This window comes from Amaranthus tricolor, chromosome 5 (genome assembly GCF_026212465.1).
Source record: "Amaranthus tricolor cultivar Red isolate AtriRed21 chromosome 5, ASM2621246v1, whole genome shotgun sequence".
In the NCBI taxonomy this organism is placed as follows: domain Eukaryota; kingdom Viridiplantae; phylum Streptophyta; class Magnoliopsida; order Caryophyllales; family Amaranthaceae; genus Amaranthus; species Amaranthus tricolor.
In genome coordinates, this window is record NC_080051.1 from 7,361,442 (window position 1) to 7,379,607 (window position 18,166).

Below are 18,166 nucleotides of genomic sequence, written 5' to 3' on the forward strand. Positions count from 1 at the left end.
TTCTATTTCCCACCAATTTGGGACTTTGGTGTTTTTCCAAAATTCACACACATTACTACTTGTTCCAACAATTCCTTTTAGCTAACTGTTGAGCTATAGTAGCTAATTGCCTTACTACCTCATTCAGATCATTGTTATTGTTGTTTCTCCTTGCCATTCTAGTCCTCCTGAATAAAGAGATGACTACTATTAGGTTGGTCACAACTCTCTTGTAACTAGACGATAACCAAGCTACTTTAATTTAAGCATACAAGCAGGCATTTTGAATTATGGTACAAGCAACTACGCATTTCCCCTACTAATAATTCAACATATTGTTTTGGTTGTCATGCAACCACTTCACATAGGTTAGTACATCATAAAAAAAATGTTTTTGAGTCATTCCCTTGATACCATTTACAGAAAATAAAGGTAATAAATGACGTTTGATAAGGTTGTTCGAAAATGGAAATAAATATAAGAAATACTAATACTTTATTGAAATAATGAAAAGAAATGTTTGGAATATCTCAAATGTATCTTTGCTACTTATTACTCACGCAATACTTTATTAAACTATAACTATGAATAAAGAATGAAATAAATACTCAACACACTAAAGAAAGTTAGTATATAATCTTCAAATGTTGACATTGTCAATCTTGTCTTTTATCTCCTTGTACTTCTTTGAATTATACTCAGGATCATTCCCCATTATCACCATCATTTCCATCATCATCATCATCATCATCATCATCATCATCATGATCTTCCTCAGGATCTTTATCAGACTCATCAGATTCTAAGTTAATGATTACTGGAAGGCTTAGTGGATTTGGATTAGGGATGATTTCACATGAAGAATCTCCAAACTCATTATCTTGCTCCATTGGCTCCCCAACTCTCATAAGTTTGCTGAGGTTCTGACTCAGACAAGGAATCATCGTTTTCTGAAGAATAATAAGGTGCATTTTGTTGTGGAGCTGGATCACTAAAGTTATGGTAAGGCGTAGGATAAGAAGCATACTGAGGGTTAAGGTAAATGAATTCTTTGTGAGCAATGTAACGGTATAAATATCTCCAATTTGCTCCCCACTGACCATTAGAGTCCTTATACTTAGTATAGTTAGCTACACCATTAGGCAAATGAAAATCACGAAAGGGACTCTTAATAGCTTCATAGGGAGGATAGTTAGGCAAAAATTGAACAATCATGGCAGAGACATAGTCAGGTTGGTCAAGATGATGCTCTCCAAACACATCAGATCTATAAGTATAGTAAAAGTGAATCCTGCGAATATAATCCTGCGAATATAATCCCACACATGCTCATAGTCCTTCTTTACTAAAGTACTCGTGGTAGTGAATCTACTAGGTAAATCAAACATCCTACAAGGTATCTCGGGTTATGACTCAATGGCATAAATTCCTTTTTCAAGCAATATACAACTCCTTGCAAAAATTTATTTTTACTGTTCAATCATACAATTTAGGTTATTACACATAAACATGCTTTCACATAGATACATAGTATCATATACCATGCTTGAACATCTTACATAAATAAATATGCACATTGGAAGATATACAATTCTAACCTATATGCCCTTTTTTTCCAACCCAATCTCACCACATGCTTTCAAAAACAATTAACACATAATTACATACCTTAATTCCTTCGCATACTGCATACATACAATTTTTTTATACATAAAATGAATTTATTTTTTGAAAATAATTGTCCAAACATAATAAAAAAAATTCGGACACCCCCATTTTATTAAAAAAAAAATTCGGCCCTGATTGATAAAAAAAATTCGGACCATTAAAAAAAAGAGAAGAATTTTCGACCTTTTTTTTTAAAAAAAAAGTTTTTGGCTTTAGTGGCAAAATTCAACAAAAGCTCTTAGGTACCACCTTGTAATACCCTGGAATTTTCCTTCTTTTAAATATACTCATTTTACTCTAAATAAAACCCTTTTTAGGAAATAACCAAAATATTACCGTCACCGTGATAAAGACTAAGACTAATTTTCAAAGTCACACAGCAAAAGTCTAAATACAAAAACCAAATTTTAAAAATAAAACTTTAGTTCATAACCTCAAAACAAATGTAGAATAAAATAGTCACTAGTTGGAACCAATTCAAACATGGCCCTTGGTAAAAACCAATTAAAAATAAATATAATATTGTTAGTCCCTAAACAATAACCAATAATTCAAAAATATTAAACTAAGAAATATAACAAATAACTCTCTACACTCTATCCCATCATGCTTCAAGTATTGTTACTTCCTCTTTATTCAACCCTCTATTCACCTTATAAATGGGTCATAGTAGGGCCAATCCAAAGGAAAGACAAACACAAACACAAAAGTACAAATCAGCAAAGTTGAGTTCATATGCACCACACTAACATGAATATCCTAGCATTAAAATAAAATAATTAAAACATGCTCGTCATACATTCACAAGACAACTTACCTTTGACTCATAACTAGCAATATTAATTATAAAAAATAATTTTGGATTACACATCGAACGTGTTTCCTTCCTTGAAAATAGCCTATTTAATTATTGAGCTTCCAATCAGGGAGCTACCCTAATAGGCACCTACTATGTCACACTTGTGACAGAATTCCAGCGCATTAATAATAAAAGAAAGTACAGCGTCCTGTACCCCTGTAAAAGCTATGGTTAAATATAAAACCTCTTAACTCCACCTATTTGTCCATACTCAAGGTATGTATGTTCCAAGAGTTTTGGTGCGTATCCACTTACACTTTATGTGATTTACCAGTGATGACTCAAACCAATCAATCAAGAATAAACATAGCAACATTCAACACGTACTTTCAATTCATTCTTGAATTAATTAGTGAGCACATACTATTTATTTTAATTCAGGTTCCTTGCCTAGTTTTGTGCACAAAATTGCACTATTTCTACCTTGGTGCATAAAATGCACTACTAAACTTCCTTGACTCGAAATCACCTCACATGAACAAGTAAATAAAATAAATTAACTTCTTGACTCAACACCAATAATAAATGCGTGAGAAATAAATTCACGAATCATGATCAATAATTGTATCTTTAGCTCTTTAACTCATATATAAGTCTTGCTTATTAAATACATGCTTTCTTGATACTTGAAAATAAAACATACTTCTATGATTCATACGTATTCAACATGTATCATGCCTCAAATAACATATTCACATGCTTGCATAACAATTACTACTACAAAAAAGGGCAAAGAGAACGCCTCAAATATGCCTAAGAGAACTCTTCAGGAGCGTTCTCCATGTCACAGTTCTCTTAGCCTAAGAGAACGCCCCTTTTTTAGTGTTTTCTTAAGTAAAATAAAAGAGAACATGTGGAACAAATAGGTGTTCTCTTTTCTTCACATTAAAGAAAACTTGCACCTTATGGAGGTGTTCTCTTTGCTACTTGTAAAAAAATCTACCACCCCACCAAAGAGAACACCTGCTTTAGGGAGGTATTCTCGTTTCCCTTACCAAAGAAAACTAGCAATTACTGGAGGTGTTCTCTTTGCCCCTGCCAATAACTACTAATAAAAAAGCCGTACAATTGCAATTTCCTTTTATTTTTAAACCACCATTTATATGACAAAAGACCTATATTAATAAATACAAATACCACTACGATATAATTTGTACTAATCCATATATACCATTAAATATACGCGTTCATACATGCTATACCAACAGCAAATATTATAAACCAGTTCATCATATAATTAGACTAGAATTCAACTATACAATTATCTTATTCCAAAAGTCAAATGTCATCAAAATTCTTCATGAATTCTAATCTTTAATAATTTCCATCGATATGATCTTATAACACATCATCCAAATCTTCTGCTTCCTTCTCCGATTTTTGTTGCCTATGTTTGACAACGTAAGAAATCCATAAATCTCGAACTTGATCAATGCTCTCCTGAGAATAAGTTGAAGGAGCCCCAGGGGAAAACTGCAAGACATTAATAATACATTAAAATTTTACTAACCCAACTTATTGCAACAATATGTGTCAAATAACAAAAATTTGAGCGAAAATTTCGGCAGAGTCTCCTTTGTATATAGGACAACCCCCAAATTGGGAAACAATAAAATACCTCATAACCTGTCTCAATAAATAATCAAATAATATATTCCCAAAAAAATCAACAAAATATATTTATTTTCAAAACGTTATGACCTAGAGCATTCCAAAATCAAAAGTATACATTTTTTCAACAAAATATATTTCAATAGCTACCATAATTTCTACTTTTATGGAACATTATTAATTTATACAGTAATTCGATAGCTAAATATCTGAAAGCTACCCACAACTACATCAACCCATAGCTAAATCTACTCAAACGGTTAACACCTAGCTATTTTGCGTGGAAGAGGCTCTAGAGTTGATCTTATCCCAGTTGAACTGCTCTTTGGTTCCTTTATACAGTTCTCACTTCTCAGCCCACTTCTAATATATCAACTAATTTAGACAAAACAAGAGGAAAAAATATTGAAAAAGTATGCAGTAGTGCACATGAAGAGTTTAGATGATCAAACTTTTCTCCTAAGAGGCAGGATCATCTAAACTAGTGTTTTTTCAAGGTTTTAGAGCTTGTGTATTGTTTGGTGACTTGTGGTTCTCTGTACCCATTAATATATTTTGGTAATTATTTAGCCCAAATGCAAAGTGGCTCCCGCCTAGTTCGGGATTAAAAGGTCGAATATCACAATCTTACCCTTGTAATAACAAAGGTTAAAGACGTAATTCTAAATTTAACTCTTGCTTGTAAACATCATAATCACATAGATTGGTCAATGTAATTATTATCATGCAAGGCTACTTGACCAAGACACCAAGTTACCCAAATGATCTTATTTCCTAAAAATTACATCATTGAAGCCCTTTGACATAGAAGATGATAGTTACTGTTTTCCAGACGAGTTAACTACATACGACGTTTGTAAAAGTTGAGATAATGCACTCCGACATCACCATAAAACAAATACGAGAACATCTTAACTGACAGCATATGCAAGATATTAATAGCAATTCACTGTAAAGCATGCAACATTCAAACTTGCATACAGATGCACTAGCATACTAAAGGGGAGAATATTGCAGAATTACCTTGCTGTAATTGAATCCTGTGTAGCATTGGTAAACCCGTCAAAAGCAAGGTTCAAGAAACAAAGCCCATATCCAAGAGGTGCATTAGGACTTGCCAGCTTATTAATGGTCTTTGCACTCGTCTATTGAGCAAAATTCCAGGTTAGAATTTATCAAATTTAAAAAATGTATCATAAAAATTAACAATACTTGCACAAACCCACCAAGAATACCAAATTCAATAGAGAGAGATATGATATTCACAACAATTAGAAGTTTGGTGTAATTCTCACCTTAGAGAGTGCAAAAATCGACACACCTCCAGCAACAAGAAGTGTGCACAAATATTCCGAGAATGAGTATCTGATGCCATATACCAGAGTTCCCATAAGCATCACTGTAAATTTAAAAGTAGAAAACAATTAACATGTGATTTCAGAATCAACATGATGCGAGAATGGGTATCATGTGGCTATCATGTGCACGTTTTAAAAACAAAAATCAGAAAACAGAATGCTTAATTCATCCAGCTGTACTATCCTCTGAACACCCGACCTTCAGCATCATTTCTTGGGTATCTTCTGTGATTTGCAAAAGGCACTTAAGGTCTTGATGGAAAGATCCTTGTATGAATATTCCATTTCTAGCCTTTGTTCTTCCTAGGATACGAGTATCAGCTCTGGACAACTCATGAAAGAAGGGCTGGTCAGCAAAGTTCAGGTGCAGAATTCTGACAGTTTCATCGGGCAACTGTGTGACCTTCCACCTCTTTTCTTGGTGTCTTCCTGTGATTGTTAGGAGGAGTTTAGGGTGTTGATAGAAAGGTCCATGTAGTGAGATTCCATTTCTATCTTCCATGTCCTTCAAGATGCAAGGGTTAGCTCTGGACAGTCCTTGCAAGGTCACCTGGTCGAAGGTATTCAAGGGTTGTCTGTTTGCTTAGTTTTTGTTCTGTAGTTGCTGTTCTGTCTTGGCTGATGTTGGGAAGCTTTCAATTGATCTTCCTTGATCTTGCCATGCGTCTATACTCATGCTTGCTCAAGATTGGAGATAGTCTCCCTTATTTTTCATGTGAAGGTCAGTAAGTTCAGCAAGGTCAGTAGGTTCAGCAAGTGTGTTGATCCAATTATGTTCTTCATGGTTTTTCTTGTGTTGTGAGCTGTTCATAATTGGATCATATTGATTGGCCTCTATCCACGGCATAAGAACCATTCCTTGGAGTTGTTCTAGCCAACCTTCTGTTTTTCATTCAAAACAGAAGGAGTGTATTCTAGACATAAGTACAATACCAGAGGAAAAACCTAATTGAAAACTGTATTCTGTTCCACTGCCATTCAACAATCCAAATCCTAATTAATATGATATGAAATTAAGGTAGCACAATTCAATTAGGACATCAGAGACTGAAATGTTCAGCAAACAGAAAGCAATAAAAATGGAGCAAGCAATGAAGTTATCAGTAAACCATAATGTAGTACAATGATCAGATTAAATAGGTTTGATTAATGAATTCAGAAGATCTTAGTTTCTTTGTATTTTTAGTTTAAGTTTATGGGTTTAAATGGGGAAGGGAAATGATTTGAGGAATGTGAATTTGCAAACTCTGCCAACATAATTTTGAATCAAACTCAATGTAGACTAACCTAGCCAAATTAGTACAAGAACAAGCAAATCTTATTTGCAAAAATAGCACTATTGCACTACATATCATTGCCTTTGACATAACATATCTGACATCGAATCAACCAGTACACAATCTACAAAAACAGGTTACCCCATGCAAATTATCACGAACCCACAAAAATTGCACAACATAAAGCAATTCAATCTACACCAAACTGGACATTTTACCAAGATAAAAAGCAAAGATAAGCAAAATCACACTACCCACCAAACTGAAAGTTGAATTTTCTTCTACCTCAACAAATTTACAACAGATTACAAAAATTAAACAATTCCACCCACACAAAAAAATGAACCCAGCAAGATTAATACAAAAGCCAACAAGATTAATATTAGGATCTAGGATAAAGAGTGAAAATACCTTAAAAAAAATCAAAAATTACGATTTTTAGGGATTCTTCGATTCGATTCGAACAACCCACAGCCCACAGGGAAGCAGCAGCCAGCAATGCAGCACCGAGTTCGAATGTCCGTCTGTGATGGAGGAGCAGCCGGCGGTGGAGTGGTGCGGGGGTGCGGCAACGAAGGTGGAGGAAGAGGTGTGTAGAGTTTTAACGGTTGGAGTTCAGTGTGAGAGCAAGAGAGGGAATTGAGAGGGAATTGAGAGGGAAATGGGAATTCGAGTGTTCCTGTGAGGGCGTGAGGCTATTACTCTTCTGTTTTCGAAATTTCTCTTGTTTTTAAAAAAAAAAAACAAAATTTTCATATTCTTTGGGACAAAATAAATTTTCATATTGTTTTCAATTTGGCGATTTTTTGGTGTGAAATTTTTAAGAAAAATTAAGAGAACTTACTACTAGGAAATAAAGGAGTTCTCTTTGGTCAAGTTGTGGGTCAAAGAGATTAAAAAAGAGAACTGCCATGTTAAAACATTGTTTTCTTTGGTCTAAGAGATCTCTTTTTCTATTTAGGAGTTCTCTTTATGCATGTTCCCTTTTAACAAAGAGAACTGCTATGTTAAAACATTGTTTTCTTTGGTCTAAGAGATCTCTTTTCTATTTAGAAGTTCTCTTTATACATGTTCCCTTTTCCCTTTTTTGTAGTAGCATGCTTAACCAACATCAATTCTAATCAACCAAACAAGCTACTAATTCATCATTAAATCATACTTTACAATTCTAGCATGATACTACACACACAAATATTCTTGTGCGCATACGTACCTTGAAAAAAAAATGCCTAAACTCGGCCACACTAGCTAGAAATCACCTAGCTCGGAGCTTTCTACAAATAAGACTACATAACTATAATTAATCTACTATTCTCACAATGACTTGTATATAAATATAATAGTTTGTTGGATTACTCAACAATTCAATTGTTGACAGTCATTGATGGGGCCTATCCCTTATGGGGGATAGATCAATTTTCAGGTTAGCTCTGATGCGGAGACGATGCCTACTCGTATCTTGTGTTATGTGCGAGGCGAGGACTTCTTTTTGAAATAAAAATGTAAATTAGATATTTGTAAATTAAATTGTAATAATTTATAATACCTTTTAAATAATATTTACTTAATTATGTAAAAAGTTTTAAATACTCTGATATTGGTTTACTGCGGCTATCGAGCTACAGGTTCGATTCAGCCTAGACTTCTATAATCTTCCGCTATGCTTTGTAGACAATATTATTATATTGTTTACGCTGGTTTGGGCTTTTTCAGTAACCTATTACAACTTTCCACGGCTAATGCAAATATGATTAAAGACTACCAATTGTATGCCTTTAAAGTGTTTGTACATCGATCTCCTACCTTACCCTCCTTTCAAAAGTGGTGTGTTCCCAACGAAGGATGGATCAAAATCAATTGTGATGCTCACATTGGTACGAGATTACAGTGAGGGGTAGGGGTTGTTGCTAGGGACTGCAATAGCGTGGTCCTTTTCATCGGCACTCGGAGATTCTCACCTAATTGGGATGTAGAAACCACAGAACTAGCGGCAGCGTGCTATGGTTTAAAATTGGAAAAAAGATACGAAGTGGAAAATATTCATTTAGAAGGAGACTCAATGTCTGTGATGAATGCCTTTGCTAAGAAGGAGAGGGGGATTGCTCCTACACATGCTCTATAGGACTATGCTTTTAGTATATTCTTAGGTTTTAACAATTTTACTTGTAGCTTTGTTCGTAGAAGGGGGAATACCATAGCCCACATGATTGCACGACAGGATACAGGTTCTGTCCAAGAAAAGATTTGCATGGACCCTTTTCCTACTAGCCTTCAAGCTTTGGTGAAGCTTGATTTAATGTAAGTGTTATAGGTTTTACTCAAAAAAAAGTAACCTAAGCTAACATCATGATAATACAAATCCATCACATAAAACATTTATATAATTCAATTCACAAACCACAATGCTAAAACATTTATAATTATAATTATAAAAAGAGAAGAAGCATAAAACAAATATGGATACTCACTTGAACTTGGTAAGGATGAAGAAAATCCAATGGCATGATGGTGATGAAGATGGCCAAAAAGAAAATGGAGAACAGAAAATGTCTGGGTGTTACACGCCGAGTCGGGTTGTTTAAAAATGCAATCCTAGCAGGCGATAAATTTTGTCCAAGGCTAAACACGGGTGAGAGACATATAGCGAATAAGTACCGCGAGGGAAAGATGAAATGGACTTTGAAAAGAGAGTCAAAGAGTGCTTGAAATTATCGGAATGGAAGCGGGTGGGGGTCGACGATGTGCACTTGGTAATTTCCTCAGCACCTGCGCACTCCAAACGTTGGCCTGTGGGCCTCCATTCGGTCTGTCTTGAAACACGCACCAGGGAGTCTGACATGTGGGCGAGTCAATGGGCGAGTAAACCCGTACGACGCAGGGAAGCTAATTGGCGGGATCTCCTTGTGGTTGCTCCGCCGACTGACCTTGATCTTCTGAGAAGGGTTAGAGTGAGAGCATAGCTATCAACAACTAAAAGATGGTGGACTATGCCGAAGCGGGAGAAAGCCAGAGGAAACTCTGGTGAAGACCCAAAGCGATACTAACGTACAAATCGTTTGTCTTACTTGGGTATAGGGGCGAAAGATTAATCGAACCATCTAGTAGTTGGTTCTCTTCGAAGTTTCCCTCAGGGTAGCTGGAGCTTATTCACGAGTTCTATCAGGTAAAGCCAATGATTAGAGGCATCAGGGGTGCAACGCCCTCAACCTATTCTCAAACTTTAAATAGGTTGGACGGTGCGACTACTTTGTTGAGCCGTGCCAAGGAATCGAGAAGAGCCAAAAGCCGAGTTACGGTATCCAACTGCGCGCTAACTTGATCCCACAAAGGGTGTTGGTCGATTAAGACAGTAGGACGGTGGTCATGGAAGTCAAAATCCGCAAAGTATTGTGTAACAACTCACTTGCCAAAATTCGCTAAGGGGCTTTCAAAGGGTCATTTTATTAATAGATATTTAACGGGTCGGAGCAGATTTTTAAAGGGTCAAAGCTATTATATTGAAAAGTGTCGTTAAAGGCTAATTTTAGAGAAGCCAAGCGTTCCAACACTATACACAGTGCTTAATAAGATAAAAAACACAGACAGCAACTTCAATTATTTCCTTCCATTTTTTTTCTCCTCAACATCAATCCCTTTATTTTTAATGCTATTTTATGCTAGTATACTGCTAGACATTACACAGTGCTTATTTTTTAATTTCATCATTCCACCCATTTTTTAAATTAGAGTTCCATTTTTTGGGTGTGCATTGTGGACTTATTGCTCTTTCGATAGGTGGTATTGGACGGTGGTAATGGGATGAAAACTAGTATAATTTTGGCTGAAAAATCTCTTGGCTACCTTGATGGCTATTCTTGTCAAATTTCAATCGTCTTATTTTCTTCATAAAACCAATTTCAATGCATGACCATTGGGAGAGTTTATATCAGGTGTTAATGGTAATGACATGGAACTTTTGATTACATTTTACACTACAAATCATTCCCATTACCACCATTTAATACTACTAACCAAACGGGCCGTTAGTGCTAGTATATTATACTGCTAGTGCTTGTTTTACTGAACTTGAATAATTTCCGAATATTTATATAATAATTGAAATTTTAAATTATTTACTATATTGGGTATACAACAAATATTTATTAAACAGGTTCTCGCTTGAGAGACCGTCTTTCGTAAAGCCGGCTTACAAAAGCCCAGCCCAAATCTAATTTATATTAATTTAAAAAAAACTACTGCTAAAAACAAAGCGCGCGAGTCAAGCGGAATGTGAAAAGTCACATGATATGTTTGAGGTTATAAAAACATTTATTTGGGGTTATAAAATAATACATTTGGTGTTATATCAACATTTATTTGGGGGTTATAAAATAATTTATTTGGGGTTATAACATAATATATTTGAAGTTTTAACCCCCAAACATATGCTGGTATAACACCAAATATATTATGTTATAACCCTAAATAAATGTTTTTATAAACCCAAATATATTATATGACTTTTCACATTCCATTTGACACGCGCGTTTTGATTTCAGCAGCATTTTTTTTTCAAATTAACTTAAATTAGATTTGGGTTGGGCTTTTGAGAGCCGTCTTTACAAAAAACGATCTCAAGTTAGAATTTTTGTTGATTTAATTGATTTGATAATTAGTTAATAAAACGAGATTTTTTTATATGAATAGGCCGGGAGTCAAATGGACCCTTGACCCACCCCGCCCCTTTAAGAAATTGCCCAGGTTCGCAATGTGCTTAGGATCTACATCAAAAGCTCAATTGAAGCTTTTAAAATTTTTTATTAGGTTTAATAATTTCACAAAAACTTGGACGAGACCGTCGCAAGTTATGACCATATGTGGGTCGACCCAATTTCACGCGCGTGATATGCACTACTATTACTTCGCTCCATTTTTCCTTTTTTTTATTTTTAAATCAAAATTCAAATCGATTGATTTGACGATTCGTTCAGTAACCTCATTATCTCCTTCAGTTTTTTCCTTCTTTCATAACTTCCCTCATTAAAACTTTTCGTATTCTCTCCTTCTTGCATTTTCGTTTTCTTCATCTCTCTCATCTTCTTCCATTGCTGGTAAACTAGTATTCTTCTTGTAGATTTTTTTTTTTTATGTTTTGCATGTCGAGATTATGTTTTATATTATCGTCTTCGTTTTTTGTAGAATTTTTATCTGTTTATTTTTCACATTTTGTTCTTTTTCGAGTTGATTTTGTTTCTTATTTTTTTATTTGGTTTTTGTATGTTGATTTTGTTTTTTCTTTTTGTTCGTGTTCATCTTTATTTTAGATGTTTTTTAGGGTTCATTTTTCGCGATTTTTTAGGTTCTTGTTGATTTTTTCAAACAATGATGAAGTTTTCAAAAAAGAGTCACGAGGAAGTGTTGCCTCTAACTGTCGTTTCCAAAAAGAAAGGAACGTCGAAAAAATCAATAGCTAAGAAGTCTAAGAAGAACGATGATCCTACCAAGAAGTTGATTGTTGTTAAAGAGAAACAAGCACGTAATAGATTGAAAAAACAAGTTGCTGTGGTTTGCACTCAGGAAGGACTATATGTATTCTATTCATATTTTTTAGGTTTTAACATGAAATAATTGTGTTTAGATATACAATTGATTCTCATAAGTTTAATATTTACATGCATGATAATTGTGTTATGCTTTATAACTGATAGTGATAAGTTAGAAACTTACTTTCATAAGCATTGATTTGTATGTTGTTATTAGTTTACTTTTTTCTTGTTAATAATTGATACCTTTAATATCAAAACTGAAATGAAATAAGCTCAACATGTTTTGACTAATGCATGATAGTTTTGCTTTGTTTCATAATTGTTATATTTGAGTCAATAATCGATGTATTGTAACACCCCTGAATTTCCGACCCCTAAACCAAAACCGTAAAGGACGGGAGGAAATTCGGGTGTTACATAAAAGAAAAAAGGAAAAGAATTTAGATAAACGTTAAATAATAACTTTAAAAAGGTGAGTGGAAGTTTCGGCAGCATCTCTTCTAAAAAATTGAACATGTGGTGGAGCAATTAGCACAATAAAAACATTAAACTAATCTAAGGCATCATTGCCTTTAAAATCTCACACCACGGCGGAATGATTCATTGCCGGCTTCTCAAATCGACATGCCGAGCGTGGATCGTGGTTCCAGTGTCGACGCTTGCGTATTAAAATGACTTAACTCCTTAAAACCATAAAGAGTTATAAAATACGCAGCGGAAATACAAATATACAAGGGAGGACACAAGGCCTCATAACAAAACATGTACAACCAAAGTTTACAAAAATAACAAGAGCTACAAGATCGAAAGATAATGGTATGACACAGGTTATTCTTCGCCCTCACCACTCTCCCCCAATTCAATGCAATGCAAAAGAAGCTCCAATACCTGCTACGCCTGTCTATGATCCTCTCACCTAGGGGACTACTAAATCAACCGGACATAATCTAGTTGAGTCACGCCAGCTAATCATAATCTAATACTTTATCAGATGGGAATAACTCCCACTTTCGACTATTAATGAGCGCCCTGGGATGGCAGCACGCCAAAACCCACTGAGCCACTCAACAAAATATGAAATTCACTTATAAAGGAGTCATTCTAACTCCAAGTAAGGCATAATCATTTTCTTAAATAAATAAGGGGGTGGTCCCCGCCTCCTACTAACACTCTCATTCTCTATAACTAGTCGATAGATCTTCGTATAAAGTGTATTCACTAGTACCTCATAGTTTCCATACAATACATATTATCACAATAAACAATAATAGCTTAAAGAAATTTGCATATAAGGGTTAGTTACTGCGTGTACGTACCTGTAAGCGTCACTGCACGACCAAAAGTTACAAAATTCACCCAACTAAGGTTCTTTTTTCCTCTTATGAGCTGGAAACCTATACAAGTTAGGAATAAAACTAATAAATCCCCTTAACTACTTTGTCATACCAACTAAATACAAAAGTAACCACTATCACCTATTCAACATGAGTTTTTCGATTACTCTAGCACGTACACAACTCATTCAATACAAGTCAAAATCATTAACTCAACACAAAATAAGTCTTTTCACCAATTTAAAAGTCAAAGCATAAGTGAATCGTTCGTTTTTATCAACAAATTTTGAGTATATCACTTCGTGCTACCCATAAATAACTAATCACAACTAAGCCTTAAAATTTTAATATAACACTTATTCAAAGATAAGGCAAATCTTAGAGTTATCGAATCGCGATATCATTTGTTACATTCTCCAAAGCTAGGAAGAACTATAATCAAAACAACACGACAAGTAACGTTAGCAACCATCTAATGACTTCAATAACCATAAGTTGACATTATGCTCTTGGCTTACTAACATTATGCATTATGACTTCAATAACAATCTAATGAGAGTACTTGTAATTCGCAATAATCAAACCACAACATATTAGTACTATTATTCCCAATTTAACAACCAAAATCACTTCCATACACGACTAAAGTCATCACCATTACTAATTATCACAACAATAACCAATCGACTAAGTCTTAAAACAACTTTTAAGTTTATTTAATCAATCATCACCAAAATATAGCATAAAACACACATCATTTGTAATTTCATTTCTAAATTCAAACCCTAGTCATTCGTGTTCAAAGATAACATATTTAATTAGTACCCATACTAAGATTCAAAGAAACTAATACAAAACCAACACATCACCCATAATTTCAAATCACACTTCAAACCCTAAGTCGTAAACATGTTCAATTCATCAATCAAATTCTTAGCCACAAAAAGATTCAATGAAATTAACACAACCAACCTCAAACTCAGTACACTTAATAAAACTTCAATTAAAAGCTAGAAAAATAAATTAGAGAAAAGAGGAGATGGCTCACAATGTTAAAACTAGCAAAAATGGTGAAGAGGGTAAGTGAAGGTTGTGGTGGTGGTGAACCGAGGCTGTCGTGGTGGTTGAAGGGCTCAACGCAGCCTAGCTGCTGTCCCCAAGCTGCACAATGCAGCCAAACTGCTGTGCACTGGTTGCACAACGCAGCCTAGCTGCTGGTGGGGGAGGCGGCTTAGTCTGCCGCGGCTACTCATGGTGGAGGAGAAGGAAAGCAGGTGGCCTGCCGGTGGTGTGGTGTGCTGGCAGCTGCTTTTTTTTTTGGGCCGTGAGGGAGAGGGAGTTTAGAGAGGGAAAGAGGAGAAGGAGGGGTGGGCGGCGTAATTCTTGTGAGTGAGGGAAGGAGTACTCACAACCCTAACCCATCCTTTTATGTTATTTATCTATTTATTTATTTATTTATTTATCTGGATTCATCTTCTTGCGAGGCCCAATCAAGAACTCACCTCCGATTGCTCACACATTTTAATAAAAAAATAATTATTTTGATTCGAACCTCTTTATTTAGAAATCGTAATTGTATTTTTAATATAATATATGTTAATATTTAAATTCGTATATGAAAGGACTATATTAAAACTACTTAAAAATTAATTTAATATAATTATAAAATACCCAAAAGTCATTAAAATATTAATTAATGACGTCAGAAAATCTCGGGATGTTACAAACTACCTCCCTTAAAAGGAGTTTCCTCCCCGAAACTAGAGTAATAAAAGTATAATTCATGAAAATTGTATTTCTAATAACTCATGAAGGTGTTTTGATGATTTTAAGCTCTAGAATTGACTCAAGGATCGTGACTTCATCGACACTATTAACAAAAGGATACTCAATCTATCAGAATATTCATACATATCTCATTTCGAGTATTATAATCACCTAAATTGGCTCAAACAACTAATCAAAAGCATGTAAATATCACACCAATTGATTCAAAAAATCAATCAAAAGCATGTAGATATCACACAAATTGGTTCAAACAATCAATCAAAGGCATGTAAGTTTGTAATAAGTTGTTATCATAGACGCGAAAATGCGTGAAAGCACGGAAGAAAAAAAAAATGCGTGTAAACGCGCGAAATTCTATCGCATTCTACCCCCCTTAAAACTTAGTTACGACCTCGTAACTCACTAACCTCGAAGAATAGGCAGGGATAGTGTGGGTAGCCCATGGAACTCTAATTATTTAATATCTCTGATCTCAGTACTACACACCTTAGTATCTAGGTCTCAATATGTTCTCTTAGTAAGACAACTCTCCTCAATGTTTACAAAAGTAATGGATCTAGCACATGTGCCTTTTAAAAAGTGTATCACTTGAGCTCGTAACAACACGAAATGTCCAGTTATCTATTGTAATTCTTTAAACAACTTTTCTACTTCTACGTGACCACCTAAGGTCGTACTTTGTAAAAATCTTGCAATGTACGAAAGGTTTAACTATTATAATTTAAACCATAAATGGGGGTAAAATATCAAAAATACAAAGTCCTAAAAGTAAAGTGCACGAAGTTTCTCAACACTTAACTCGTATTACAATTAGACACCCTAGACCTGAGGATACTTGAATCTTACAAATAGTTGGTTATCAACTCCCAAATCGATTTACCGTTAACTTTACTTATCATAACATAATCCTAACCTTTTACTTAACATGAAATCCTCTTTTCATTAATCATATATGATCAAATCATTTTATAAAATTCTAAATCATACATCATGACTTGATTAGTAGATTAACAACTCAAATTAATAACTCATAACATAATACATGTTTCAAGTATATAATCCAATTATATATATCACATTTTAGCAAGTTACTATAGTTAATAATTATACGTTCACAGCCATGATACTAATACACATATCGTAATTGTTCAACAATAACATCCTTTATCCATCATAATATCAAATTCTAATTACGACAATATAAGGATGATTTAGAATCATTAAGGACAATGTCGAAAGTCACCAACATTTTTCAGCTATTCATTTACCATACGACTAGATGTGTTGAAAGTATATAATTTATATCAATTAAGATCACAAACTAATATATGTCTAGAGTAATGCATCATGTACATATATAACGACAGTACTAATGGTATTAATAGGGTAATAATAACAGTGATAATCAACAAAGATGACATTTTATGTATACATAAAAAAAATGCAAGATGAAAAATAACTGATGAACACATGTACATCACCGCAATTTCCAATATCAATAGCAAAGCAGTCATGTATCATTCAGTTTGATAAAGTCGTGATACCAACACTAATTTCACAATATTCAATCTACACCATAACATTTCCATCACAACACTACCTCTAACTAACTATAACACTGTTATCGCAACCCTATGACTGTTACATTAACAATCCTAACACTATACTAAAGTACAACAACAGAAAGCTAACAAAATAACGCAACACTTGAGATTATGCATTACAATTATTCCTTCGCAAACAAGTGGGACTCAATCACCCTTCGACCTAAGATGCGAAACTTAGAACTAACAACTATAGCATAATCGTTTGTATTAAAACACGTCAAAATTTCAAAACTCTTTTCAGCAAATGCTTATTACGATCCAATGATTTAGTAACATCAAATTAAAACTCTTCTTAAGACAAGTGCTAATATTATTTAACTCTATTTATCACATGATAATGATTTTATATAATAATCGTTTAAGACATAATCCATTATCTCGATTCATCTCTCAAATTATAACTATTCGCATACTCATTGTCGTTTTATTTTTTTTTTCTTTTTTTTTCAATGTTTAGATTTAGAAACACCTCTTGACTTTTATTAGCACATTATCTTCAGTAACTCTCCAAACTTAATTTACCACGTATCACATCAATCATTATTAAAACATTAACCTATGTAAAGTCAGCTTCATTTCGAATCTCATCTAAGTCTTATCATTTCAATACACTGGTAGGACTATTAAATTGGAGATCAAGGAAATACTCCAAAATATCATTCTATGTGCACATAGACGCTCATTTCATCTCATCATCAAATTAGTTTATCGTTATGTAGAAGGACATGAGAAGGCAAATTATAATATCACTGATTCCTCTTTTAATTTCAAATATCATTCTATCTAGCTAACGCTTTAAAACCGTCACGATTCTTTTTCACATTATCATCTGATTAAAACATTCATCATCCATATAAGCATTTAATAAGACAAAATTATCAGTTTGAACTCAATAGTGCCCCCTCGAATCAATCTTTAGGCCCTTAACACGCAAATTTGTTTATGATGATTATTCTTTAACTATCCACTTTAATATAAAGTTACTGACTTATGTATGAATGATATACCATATCTCAATGAAATACAAAACTCAAAGGACTTGCGAATGATAAATTTCTCCTTTGATACTCAAACTCAAAATCACCCATATTTTATCCAAAGAACCACTTCGACTAGCTTCTTTTTTTTTTTTTTTTTTGACAAGCAAATGGTATTTAAAG

General features: G+C 34.1%; 1 protein-coding gene across 4 annotated transcripts; it reads right to left on the reverse strand.

Annotated features, from left to right (window-relative positions):
• Window positions 1–3,634: 3,634 nt before the first annotated feature.
• On the reverse strand, window positions 3,635–7,439 carry LOC130812712 (UDP-galactose/UDP-glucose transporter 3-like). 4 transcript variants are annotated; one of them, XM_057678283.1, is made up of 4 exons: window positions 7,164–7,439; window positions 5,413–5,516; window positions 5,141–5,262; window positions 3,635–3,979 (listed from the first exon to the last, which is right to left on the reverse strand). In XM_057678283.1, the coding sequence occupies exons 2-4, from the start codon at window positions 5,512–5,514 to the stop codon at window positions 3,814–3,816; spliced, it is 390 nt and encodes a 129-aa protein (XP_057534266.1). In that variant the 5' UTR covers window positions 5,515–5,516; window positions 7,164–7,439; the 3' UTR covers window positions 3,635–3,813. The 4 variants fall into 4 exon arrangements, with proteins under 4 accessions (XP_057534266.1, XP_057534264.1, XP_057534263.1 ...); XM_057678281.1 differs by having other exon boundaries at window positions 5,413–6,357; window positions 7,164–7,420; XM_057678280.1 differs by having other exon boundaries at window positions 5,413–6,446; window positions 7,164–7,420.
• Window positions 7,440–18,166: the final 10,727 nt, after the last annotated feature.